Source organism: Eurytemora carolleeae, unplaced genomic scaffold (genome assembly GCF_000591075.1).
Source record: "Eurytemora carolleeae unplaced genomic scaffold, Eaff_2.0 scaffold35, whole genome shotgun sequence".
NCBI classification, from domain to species: Eukaryota; Metazoa; Arthropoda; class Copepoda; order Calanoida; family Temoridae; genus Eurytemora; species Eurytemora carolleeae.
The window spans coordinates 577,765-589,988 of NW_019396166.1; the positions used below are offsets into that span (position 1 = coordinate 577,765).

The 12,224-nt window shown below is 31.7% G+C and overlaps 1 protein-coding gene across 2 annotated transcripts; it reads left to right on the forward strand.

Annotated features, from left to right (window-relative positions):
* The first annotated feature begins 627 nt into the window (after positions 1-627).
* LOC111696998 (nuclear receptor subfamily 2 group C member 2) lies at positions 628-11,131 on the forward strand. Of its 2 annotated transcripts, none has more exons than XM_023466848.1 (9): positions 628-724; positions 3,619-3,824; positions 4,130-4,268; positions 5,231-5,351; positions 5,940-6,084; positions 6,372-6,508; positions 7,919-8,020; positions 8,342-8,509; positions 10,853-11,131. In XM_023466848.1, exons 1-9 carry the CDS (start codon positions 662-664, stop codon positions 10,978-10,980), a joined length of 1,209 nt encoding a protein of 402 aa, XP_023322616.1. In that variant the 5' UTR covers positions 628-661; the 3' UTR covers positions 10,981-11,131. The 2 variants fall into 2 exon arrangements, with proteins under 2 accessions (XP_023322616.1, XP_023322617.1); XM_023466849.1 differs by having other exon boundaries at positions 6,375-6,508.
* The last annotated feature ends 1,093 nt before the right edge of the window (positions 11,132-12,224 follow it).

Sequence of the window (12,224 nt, forward strand, 5' to 3'; positions counted from 1 at the left end):
ATTGTAGTAACCTGGCGAGTGACATATTTTTGTCAGGATTATTGCAATTTGCTTATACATTTTTTACAAGAAAAACATCACGGGTCCTTCCATCATTACACCAGTAGAAAAGACCTAAATTAATTCCAAAAGTGAGACCGCGCTAAAATTCCAGATTGTCCCAGCTGAGTGCTGTGGCTAGGACAAGAAAAACACTTTTTAATAAAATTATATATAAAGAAAAAATGCTATACTGAACAAAATTAATAACAGTGCAAAAACGTCGAATGTCGAACAACTAAAAGTTTAGAAAAACGGAACAAAATAAATAACTGTGCAACAACGGCTAATAGATTCGAATATTGATTTACAAGAATTAAGAATGTTTGCGGCGAATGTGTGCTTTGTTTGGTAAAGGCTCTCAGGTTATGTTAGGGTGTTGCTTTGAGGACATTAAACTTTTAATATAATCTAAAACAGTTTTCTCACAATAAATAAATTACTTTTATTTTATTGTAAAAGACAATTTTCGATTGTTTTCCCATGTGTATTACAGTTTTTGATGTTTTCTAACTTAATTATATTTTTGTGCAAAAAAAACTAAATTCTCAGGAAAAAAGAAATAGATATTAATAATTGGTTGTAAGAAGCAAAAACCTATATCTTTGATTTTGTTTTTCAGATGACACATATAGAAAATTTAGATGATCCGAGAAGCAAAGATGACAATAACCAACACAAAAAAGTAAGAATAAAATGAAATGACAAACATTTAACAAGAATGTGCAGATGATATATCTCTGTAAGCTGCAATAGCGGTCAAGTAAGGAACGTATAGAATACCTATTTTTTTTAAATGTTTTTTTTTTACTTTTTTACTTTTTTACTTAATGTAAAACCTATCATTTTAAATAAAGACATGAATAAAAAATCAAAAAAAAATGTTTTAGGATGCAAATTATAGTGTTTTCTAGACTTTAGTGTCTTGGTGTATATCTAAAAAGAATATAGATGTTTTGAAAAAAAAAATCTGAAGTAAAAGTAAAGTAATATAGAGGACGTGGGTCAGACTCTAATAAAAACGCATAAAGTACTTCCAGTATCTATATATTTCTTTTAACTTATTACTAGAGGGTTCAGAACTTCAGAACATGAGTCTATATAAATATCACACATGTTAGACTGTCCGTCAGTACAATGCCCCGTATCCGTTCTATCTCATTCCGTTGAATCTTGTGGAACTTGTTTAAGGCGGCCAGGCATCGTCTTCCACAGTATATAAGTTTTTACAAAATATAGAAAGATAATATAATAAAGTCAAGCTTCTAAACTTTTTAACCCACTTGGAGAACATTACCTAGGTTTCTACCAAACTCCCCAAAGTTTGAGACAAATCGGTCAAAGGGTTCACAAATATGATTGGACTTACAAAATCTGTGCATTCGACTTACAAAATCTTTGCATCTGACCTACGAAAGTTGCGCATCCGACCAATGTGTGCAACCGGAACATCGATCCTTACGGTAACACTGTCAACTACATATCTGACTATATCTGTTGGATTAACAAAATAGAATGTACATCCGACCTACATGGCTGTCGTAGGTCCGATGTTGCGTAGGTCCGAAGTATTGTAGGACGGAAGTATATGTATAGGGAGGGAGGGGGTGCAGAGGCGCACACTACATTTGCAGCTCCAGGAGTAGCCGAGGTTTAGCTTATTAGCTCCAGGAGTAGCTGAGGTTTAGCTTATTAGCTCCAGGAGTAGCTGAGGTTTAGCTTATTAGCTCCAGGATTAGCTGAGGTACAGCTTATTAGCTCCAGGAGTAGCCAAGGTTTAGCTTATTAGCTCCAGGAGTAGCCGAGGTATAGCTTATTAGCTCCAGGAGTAGCAATAAATGAATGTGTAGCTGATTAGCTTCTGGAGTAGCTGTGTAGCTGATTAGCTCCGGGAGTATCTGTATAGCTGATTAGCTCCAGTAGTAGCTGTGTAGCTCATTTGCTCCGGGAGTAGCTATATAGCTCATTTGCTCCGGGAGTAGCTGTGTAGCTCATTAGCTCCGGGAGTAGTTGTGTGATTTGGATGTTTCTGAAGGCAGCCTCTGCATGAAGGAACCACAAGTCGGGGTCCTCTGTCTAAAAATCCGGAGCTTGACGGAGACTTTGGCGACGTACTCGGTTGGAGTTTCTTTCTGGTCCGTCATGATGCTCGGATGTATCACTTTATGTTCAAAGTTTAAGAATATCATGAAACTGGATAGTGTTTAACTGTATGTTCAAAGTCTGGGGTCACCAATATAGAGGACGTGGGTCAGACTCTAATAAAAACGCATAAAGTACTTCCAGTATCTATATATTTCTTGTAACTTATCTAGAGGGTTCAGAACTTCAGAACATGAGTCTATATCAATATCACACGGGTTAGACTGTCCGTCAGTACAATGCTCCATATCCGTTCTATCTCATTCCGTTGAATCTTGTGGAACTTGTTTAAGGTGGCCAGGCATCGTCTTCCACAGTAAAGTAAAAAATTATTTATTTATGAAATATAACAAAAACATACAAAATAAAGTGTTTCAGGAGAAAATATTTAAAAACCTCTAAAATTAAAGGTTGTGGGAATATTTCCCCCCAATTCTTAAAAAATATAAAAATATAAATAAAAGTAAAAGGAAAGGAAAGGAAAAGGAAAGTTACATATTTATTGTTTACACTATATTTAAATTTTTAAAATCAAAGAGTTGACTTTAAAGAAGAAAATGAAAATTGTTTATTTTTCCACTTTATTAAAATCAATTTAGCTAAGGTTTGTAATTTTTTACTGATCTTTCTGAGCTAAGCACTTCAAAATTGTAGATATTAAGATTAATGCTATAAATCTCTTCTTTTTGTCAATCTTATGATTATTTTAATCTTTAGTTTGTTTTTAAAAAAAAGTATCTAAAATGCAACCAATCAGGGTGTCGGTTGTAGACAATCAGAAGCCGGGAAATTTAAACTTGTGTGTGCCATTTAATGAGAGAACTCTTATTGGTCTAAATCTGACCGGTAGGATATTCAAAAAGAGGGAAAAGGGCAGATTAAGCAGAAATTAAAAGTGTTCACCATGTATACTCTGATTAAGCGAATCTATATATAAATTTGGCTTGTTTGTCTGTCTGTTTGTTTGTCTGTTTGTTTGTTTGTATCCAATAAACGTCAAAACGGCTGAACCGTTCGGGCCCAAATTTTTTGTGGGACATCTAGGGAGCCCAGGGAAGGTTTATGAATCATCAAAATTTCAAATATTTGTCTCTATCAAAATTCGATCGTCATTAAATTTTTTAAAATTTTGAAAATCCGCGAAATTTTTTGTAAAAATCCGCGAATTATTTTTGTTTAGTTTTACGATGTACACAAAGAGAACATGTTTACAATTAATTTAGAAGATGGGCGCGAAGCGCCCTCTAAGGCTAGAAAGAAGGGCGCGAAGCGCCTTGAATTTCTAGTGTTATTATAATTGGATATCAATTTCTTAAGTTTTGAGCTCTGAGCATATTTTTTAAAATATGAAAGCTTTCTGCAAATTATAAAATCTTTTTTTGTTTTTATTAATCTCCATAAAAAAAAGATTTAATATATATGAATTATTTTATTTAGAATGGTAATAAACAGCTGACTAAAGTATGTACAGTATGTGGAGGGGGAGCAGCATCTCACCTACACTACGGAGCAGTCAGCTGTTACAGTTGCCGCGCATTTTTCCGGCGTGGTATTGGTCGAACCTACACGTGTATTAACGATGACAGTAATTGTGAAATTGATTGTCAAACAAGAAGAAGCTGTCAGCTCTGTAGATTTAACAAGTAAAAAGGATTGATTCTTTTGAGATCTTGCTTACAGGGTTTAGATAGAAAAGTTTCTCACATGCTATAGTAATTCATGTTATGCACATTTTTGAAATTTTAATATGCGAAAAATTATCATTTGACCTAATTTGGTTAAACCTGAAAATGGTGTTGAATTACTTTTCATTAAAAACCGTCTGTTGCCAATTGAAAGTAAGATCCAACCTGACAAGTGTTTTTTTATCAGTTTAATGCATGGTATGACATTTAATTTTCCTTATTGACCCCCTGCTCTTTTTTTACAAATGATTATCCCTATTTAGATGTCTAAAGGTTGGGATGAGTGTTGGAAAGATCGAAGAATCTCCAAGGAGTCGGACAAGACGAGCCAGCTCCTGTTCTAGCAAGGATAGTGATACTCCAACCCAACCTGATAAATCTTCAAAACCAATTCTCATCCAGGGACTAAATATTTAAATATATATTTGGCTTGTCTTGGTTTTTGATAGTTTAACCAAACGGCAAAACAGCCCAACAGATTGGGTGGTGGGCTTTTATTTTTAGTTGTAACCCCAACCAACATATGAATGGCGGAAATTAACGGACGGTCAAAATTTAAAGAAATATTTTCTTTCTCGAAAATCTCCGAAATCAGTAGCGAAAAGCAACACCGAAAAAATGGCGCGAAGCGTCAAATAAGCTTAGTTTTATTCAATAAATCTTTATCTGTTAAGCTTGTCATCTTGGGTAATATTTCATAATGGCATGCCAAGCCCTAAAAAATATCCAACAGACTTGCATTGTCATTCCTCTGTCTTCTGTCATCTGTCTTTAAAATTAAATCAAATAAATAGGGTGTATAATCTGATGATTAAAGCTAATAATGATAAATATAAGACTCTAATCTCCTGTAGAACACTGTAATTTATCAACAAATACTTTTCTTTGATATGGCTTTTTGGTGTTTAAAGAGAATTATGAATATTTTATATTATTTCTTAATTATAAATTTACTCGCGTTTTTTTCTACAGTTAGAACCAGAAAACCATTGAATAGGATGACAACGCAATAATCATGTGTATTTGATGTTGTTACAAAGTAAATAGTTTGACCACAGTAACTTATTAAATGACTTATTGACTGAAATGGGATTTTCAAGACTTCATAACTGTTGTCTTATGTTCATTTGACTATTTGAAGTCAGAATATTGTCTTCCTATTTCTCACTGCTTGAAATTACAAACAGATGGTTAGAGATTTGTATGATTTCTTAAAAAAATTCTTACATAATTTCGAACAAAATTATTGTGTTTTCTAAATTATTTCAGTAGTTCGATGCTAAATACAAATTGTTAAGAGTTTTTCTTAAAAGTTTTGGTTTTACATGATTAAAAAAGTTGATCAATTTAAAATATTTGATAAGGAACTTGAACCCCTGGAACAGCCAGGTATTCTGCATCAGGTGCTGAAGGGAATATCGTTTAATGATCCTAGATCAAGTGTTTCAATAACACAGAGATGGAATTGTACTTTTCAACACTCAGGGAATCAGAAAAATTCGAATAAACACTTTTTTGTTTTTCATTATTTCCTCAATTTGAATTTCATATCTAGCTTGTAATAATGTTTACTATTATATCCACTACTTGATCCACTAATATAATAGCTTGCAAATGACAAAATCATTTTTTTTTCATTATTTCTTGAAAGATAATTAATTTTTCTAGAAAATATTAGTTCTTTTTATTATTAATTACTTAATTACTAATTTTATGACTTTGAAAAGATTTAGCAAAATAAATCACTTAATCATTAATTGTGTAAAACACTTGTAGTTTTTGATTTTATAAAAAGAAAATTGTAATGTAGCTGCAACCTCATAATCAAATAAAAAAAAAAATATATTTTTACAAAACATGAATATCATATTTTTTCAGCTTTATTACTAATTTTACAATGTTAAAAAAATGAAAATATTTATCAAAACAATATTTTTTTTATTTTTTTTTATTATTTTTCCAATTCTAAAAATTTTAAGATTAACAAATCAATGTCATTTGTTTCATTATTTTTCCAACTTTATATATTCCTTATTGTACAATACTTAATTATTTTTTTGATATTATGAACAGAAAATTCTAATGTAGCTACAACCTCATACACAGATCAATCCTCTTCTGCATCTGATAGTTTTTTTATTACAATGGGATGGGATACAGGGATATCATCAGCAAACTGGGAGACAGAATCTAATATTACAACATCAGTGGATTCCAGGTGGATTTTGTTTTTTGAAAATTAATTTTCAAATAATGATTTGCATTCATTCTTAACCAGTAATATGCTACTAAATAAAATTATTAGTTTAAGAAAAGGCATTTTTGTAGGACTTTACATTAACCACAAGATGTTTGCTTACTGCAATTCCCCCAATTGGCGGGTTCCCGGAAGAAATGGTCTATGAAAAGATTAACTAAGAGAACGACTTTCCAATAATTATTCACAATCTGATTTTAATCTTTTATGAAAAAAAGAAAGTTTAGTTTGTAAATGAAATTATCTAGCAGAAGCTGGAACTCAGGTTCAAGCTGGTCAACTAGAACAAGTACAGAGTCAAGCACAGGGTGGTCAACTAGAACCAGTATTACAGAGTCAAGGAAAGGCTGGTCAGATCCTTCCTTAATACCCAGCCCTAGTCCAGGTACACGTAGAGATTGAAATCGTTTTTGTGAATGAACAACATTTTTGAAAACTAAGAAAGTTTTAGTGAACGACCGTGTCTTTCAAAGAAAAATGAATGATGGAAGAACGCCTTGCATCGTTCCGAGAAACAAGAAACTAAGGCGTTTTGAAAACGAACGAAAAAAAAACAAAATCGTTTAAAATCGTTCAAACGAACGAAAAAAAAACTTTTGTTTTTTACTGAACAAACAAATATTCTAAAAGAGTTTGAAAAACTATCGTTTTGCACCTAAAGATTAATTTTTTGGAACAAACTTTTTTTTTACTAAATGAACGATTTTTTCGAACAAACTTAACAAAACTACTGTTTTCATTTTGTACTGAACGACAGATTTTATTGAATGAATGATTTGACTAAATGAACGATTTAATTTTGGAACGATTTATTGAACGACTGTTCAGTAAAAACACAAGCGGAATTAATTTTTTGTATGATTAAAAACGAACGCAGCAATCTCTACGTACAGGCCTGTCCCACAAATAATAGAGGTGATTAGAGTTCTTGGAAGTTATGAAGTTAAACTAGTGTCGGATTCAAATTTATATTCTCAAGAGGGTCTTTTTTATCTAAAATGGTTTGCTCGGACCCTATTTTGAAGAGGATGAAAATACTTTAACTAAGCGTAATTTTAAGTGAACCTCCATGCAAAGATGACAATGCCAGATTTAAAAAAAAAACGGTGGTGGTATCATTAAAAGCTTTGTCTGAATGGGAGCGTACGAGCGCATTTGTGTAGGGGGTGGGGGTGGGGGGGCACTTTTTTGTGCGTGTGAACAAATTTAGCAACATTGGGCCCACCCATTTTTGAAAAAATGTTGATACCTTTTTTAACTATGTAAACTATTCGATCATATACACACTTCCATATAACAAGTGTTAATAAAATATTTATGTAATTTTCTTAAGTGGACTCATCAGACACTTCCTCTTAATACTGTTGTGTAAGTTTCAATGGGTGAAAAATAGAGATGGAAACGTTTCTTAAAAAATATCTTTATATATATATTTTTATAGAAAAGAAACATCAAACACGAAAGGCAGTATATTGATTAAAGCTTTTTTTATGAAATTTTTTTAGTGAAGGACAAAAGTGAGATCTTAAAGTATTTTTATATGGGTGCCGTTCGTTAACGCACTCTTCCGTTAATTTTCGAAAACAGCTCCGTTTCGTTAACGGAACTTTTCCCAGCCCTACCGGCATATCTTGCTTTATTAAAAGAGACAATTGAGAAATTGAATTAAATTAAAACAATTACATTTTTGATCAGATTAAGGTTTCAAGGGTATTATTGACAAAAAAAAAAACTAAAAGTGGTCCACCCAAACAACCTTACCTTAACTTTGGGTTTGCATCTTACAAATGTTTAGGGTTTGATGATGTGACGTCAATGTTTGGACTAGGTGTCACCCTGTCTACTGGAAAAGATGAAAAGCCCTCTTCATGTGGCTCTAGAAACCCCATTTCTCCAGGTATGCTGAAAAACTATTTGGATTTTTGGATCACATGTCTTTTTCGCCTTCTTTCTTTCATAAGGTAACCACACGTTAAATGTGTATATCAATGGCATTATTGGCGTTAATTGTCAATATTTATGTATTAATTAATTTTTAAAAAGACGACATTCAAAACATAAACACACACATTAATTTTTTTTCTTCCGGTTTTTGCAATTTTCAGCAGAAAAATTGACTGAAGTTGCTCTTACTTTAAATCGCATCCGTTAGTTCTTTTTTATTACCCGTTTTTCAAAATAAAATAAATATCCTTAAAACTATATTGTTGCTTTTCAGATGAAGCTGAAGTAGAGTTTACCGATATATTCTCTGTACCTGTTCAAGGTACAGCTGGTAATATTGAACCCTCTGAATATTCCACCAATCCTACACAAGATCACAACTCTACCAGTCTCACATATATTACAATAGATGCTTATGATATTACACCTATTTTAAATCAAGGTAATGTTTTCAAACATCTGAAAGGGCCTGAACTGTCGTTTTATAAAATGACTTTTCATCGATACTATTGTATGCAGGGTTTTCAATCGAAATTGTGCAGAATTAGGCTCGGATTGCGCGGAATTGCGCGTAATTACAGGGCTCGCAATTGCGTGCAAGTAATATCCATTTGCGTTAGAAATCCTAATTGTACAGTACTGTACTGTACAGTTAGAAACCCTAATTGTACATTACAGTACTGTACAGTTAGAAACCCTAACTGTACAGTACTGTACTGTACAGTTAGAAACTCTAATTGTACATTACTGTACTGTACAGCAAGAAAACCCTAATTGTACAGTACTGTACTGTACAGAATAGAAACCCTAATTGTACATTACTGTACTGTACAGCAAGAAAACCCTAATTGTACAGTACTGTACTGTACAGCAAGAAACCCCTAATTGTACAGTACTGTACTGAACAGTTAAAAACCCTAATTGTACAGTACTGTACTGTACAGTTAGAAACCCTAATTGTACAGTACTTTACTGTACAGTTAGAAAGCCTAATTGTACATTACTGTACTGTACAGTTAGAAACCCTAATTGTGCAGTACTGTACTGAACAGTTAGAATTCCTATTTGTATGTAATGTACTGTACAGTTAGAAACCCTAATTGTACAGTACAGTACTGTACAGTTAGAATTCCTATTTGTATGTAATGTCTATCGTTCTTTTATCTAATAATTGATAATTTTCCATGTTTCTTTGTTATAATGACTCGCAAATTAGATTTCTTGCGGCAAACAATGATTCAATAATTCCTTATCTTTGCAACCCGATGATGTAGATTTTTATATTTTTCTAATTATAGATTCTGTTAGATCAAATGGCCTAATTCTTTAAATCAAAGGTTTACAGCATCAGGTTGCAAAAATATAGGGATTAGACAATTCGAGTTTGTGACAAGAACATATAAATTCCTGAATGCAGGGCTACATAGCTAAAAGAATTGATCAATTTTAAGATTGGAAACCGAGGATATCCTTTAAATTGTGATTTAGAAAAAAGTCTGAAGTAAACCATTGGTATGTGAATCTTTAAATGATATCTGCAGAATGGGTTACATTTCATTTTGAAGAACCATTTAAAGCTGGACTGTATGAGAATTTCGAGTGACCCTTCATGCAAAGATTACAATGCCAGATTCACAACGTTGCCCTTGAATTGAAACCTTTATCTGCTCAAAAATTTGGAAGATATTGTCGTTTTTCTAGGTTTAAAGTATTTTATTCTGATAATTTCAATATGTTTTTTCCGGCAGTAGAAATGCGCGAGTCACTTTTACAGAGAAACCACAACTAAAAGTTACCAGCTCTTAAAGTTTTGTACGTTGATATCCTATTCATACTTGATCAGACAATGGCTTTAGCAACTCCATTGTGAATCGGGTAATGCCATCTTTATATTGGGGTCACTTAAAGGGACCGTTCACTTATTTGGGTAATTTCAGGGTAAACTAAACAGCCTATTCGCTTTTGATTGGTAATAGTCTTACTTTTCAAAGACAACTGGTGGCCAAAGAAAAAGTCGATTTTTAGTTCAGAATTTGAGCAGAAAGGGACGGTCCCTCTCTATAAACACTAATTGATGTTTTTTTCGGTAACATCAGCCCAATAACATTTAAATTTATCATATTTTAATGTCATTATGTGTTTGTTATTATGTACTAAAATACGAAAACTTTTTATATTTGAGTTAGCAAGAAATTTACGTTTTTCGTATTAAAACATGTAAAATGTGTATTCAAAGACGACGTCTCTACTACAATCAATTAATCATTACTCGTATATTTGGTTCGTAGATTTTGTAGATTTTGTTCCCGTATGTGCACAACTTTTCATTTGTCATGCCGCGTTCAATTCAGCTTTTTACACAGGCAATACCAATTTTGAATGCAACAAAATAGTGTTATTTTAGAAATAGAAAGTTAAAAAACAAAAAAAATACTAAATAATGACATTTACAATTAACGATTAGATACTACAGTTTAATTTTATATTCGAAATTTATTTTGATTCACACCATACTAAAAAAGCATCAATTAGTGTCTATAGAGAGGGATCGTCCCTTTGCGCTCGAATTCTGAACGAAAAATCGGCTTTTTCTCCGGCCACGGTTGTCTTTGAAAAGTAAGATTATTACCAATCAACAGCGAATAGGTTGTTTAGTTTATCCTGAAATTCCCCAAATAAGTGAACGGTCCCTTTAAGATTACATTTACAGTTCCTGTAACGGATGGTCCAAGGGGGTCCTGACATTTATAATATCCAATATTTTAAATGTTTTCTTGTTGTTTAGACGACAGTATTGTTTATATTGGATCAACTGCACAGACAGACATAAACTCCTGCGAACAAAGAGACACAGAGCAGTCCAAACTCAATATCGAAGATCTTGTGGATGAAGTGTTTTCAAACCCAAACTGAAGAATCATGTTTACAAGGTTGGATTGAAGATTACAGAAAAACAATTGTACAAAATACTTGAGGATTAAATAATTATACTTTTAAAAATAAAAAAATCTTTATAGTCTTACTTTAAACATTTTCATGAATAAAAGTTAATATTAAAAGGAATTTTTCATTTAAATAACTGCACTATCCAATTTACAATTCCGGTAACTGTTTTTTTTGAGACATATGAGATGAAAATTAAAGATTTGTTATAGAAACAAGTATTATCTCTATAATTTATGCTCAGAAATAGGTGTATCAGTCATAATAAATTAAAATGATTGAACATGAAAACCCCTGATGTGATATAAAGAGCTAGTCAAAAGGTTTAATTTAATTTTAATGATATTCACCGTTAGTAATTTGAATAGTTGAAAATATTAAAATTCCTGGATCCGAGTTTTCAGATTTTTCAGAGTTCTCTTTTCAATCATCAAAGGATTTTTTCTTTTATCTCTTAATACAAAATATATTGTGGTGTATATAAATCTATAAATATATATTGTGGTTTATATAAATCTAGAAATATACATTGTGGTTTATATAAATCTAGAAATATATATTGGTTTATATAAATCAAGAAATATATATTGTGGTTTATATAAATCCAGAAATATATATTGTGGTTTATATAAATCTAGAAATATATATTGTGGTTCATATTAATCTAGAAATATATATTGTGGTTTATAAAAATCTAGAAATATATATTGTGGTTTATATAAATCTAGAAATATATATTGTGGTTTATAAAAATCTGGAAAATATATTGTGGTTTATATAAATCTAGAAATATATATTGTGGTTTATATAAATCCAGAAAAAAAATATTTCTTTTATGTGTTATTTTCTATTCAAAACATTTTAACTAATTCTTGATTCCAATCATAACCAGCATTAATTAAGAACTTTAAATCAGAAATATTGTTAAAGATTTTTTTTTCACAAGGGGTTTAAGGATATTTTTTAGTTACCCTTCAAACAAAGCTAGCAATGTCCGATTCACAACGGTATTTTAAAAGCTTTGTCTGATCAAGTATGAATTAGATATCAATGTTTTTGTTCTGTTGAACTGTTTATTTTCATTTGTGGTTTCATTGCGAAAGTGACTTGTGCAGTATGTTTTTGCTTATAAGAAACAATGGAGAAACTTACAGAAGTAAACACTTTTCCAGTCAGAAAAACGACGATATCTTCCACATTTTTTATCAGATTAA

What these genes read in the sequence shown, in the direction of transcription:
- LOC111696998 (XM_023466848.1), top strand. Translation starts at nt 662, where the DNA reads ATGACACATATAGAAAATTTAGATGATCCGAGAAGCAAAGATGACAAT. An exon ending in ACAATAACCAACACAAAAAA is followed by an intron (nt 725 to 3,618) that starts GTAAGAATAAAA and finishes TATTTTATTTAG; the next exon opens with AATGGTAATAAACAGCTGAC. An exon ending in ACAACATCAGTGGATTCCAG is followed by an intron (nt 6,085 to 6,371) that starts GTGGATTTTGTT and finishes GAAATTATCTAG; the next exon opens with CAGAAGCTGGAACTCAGGTT.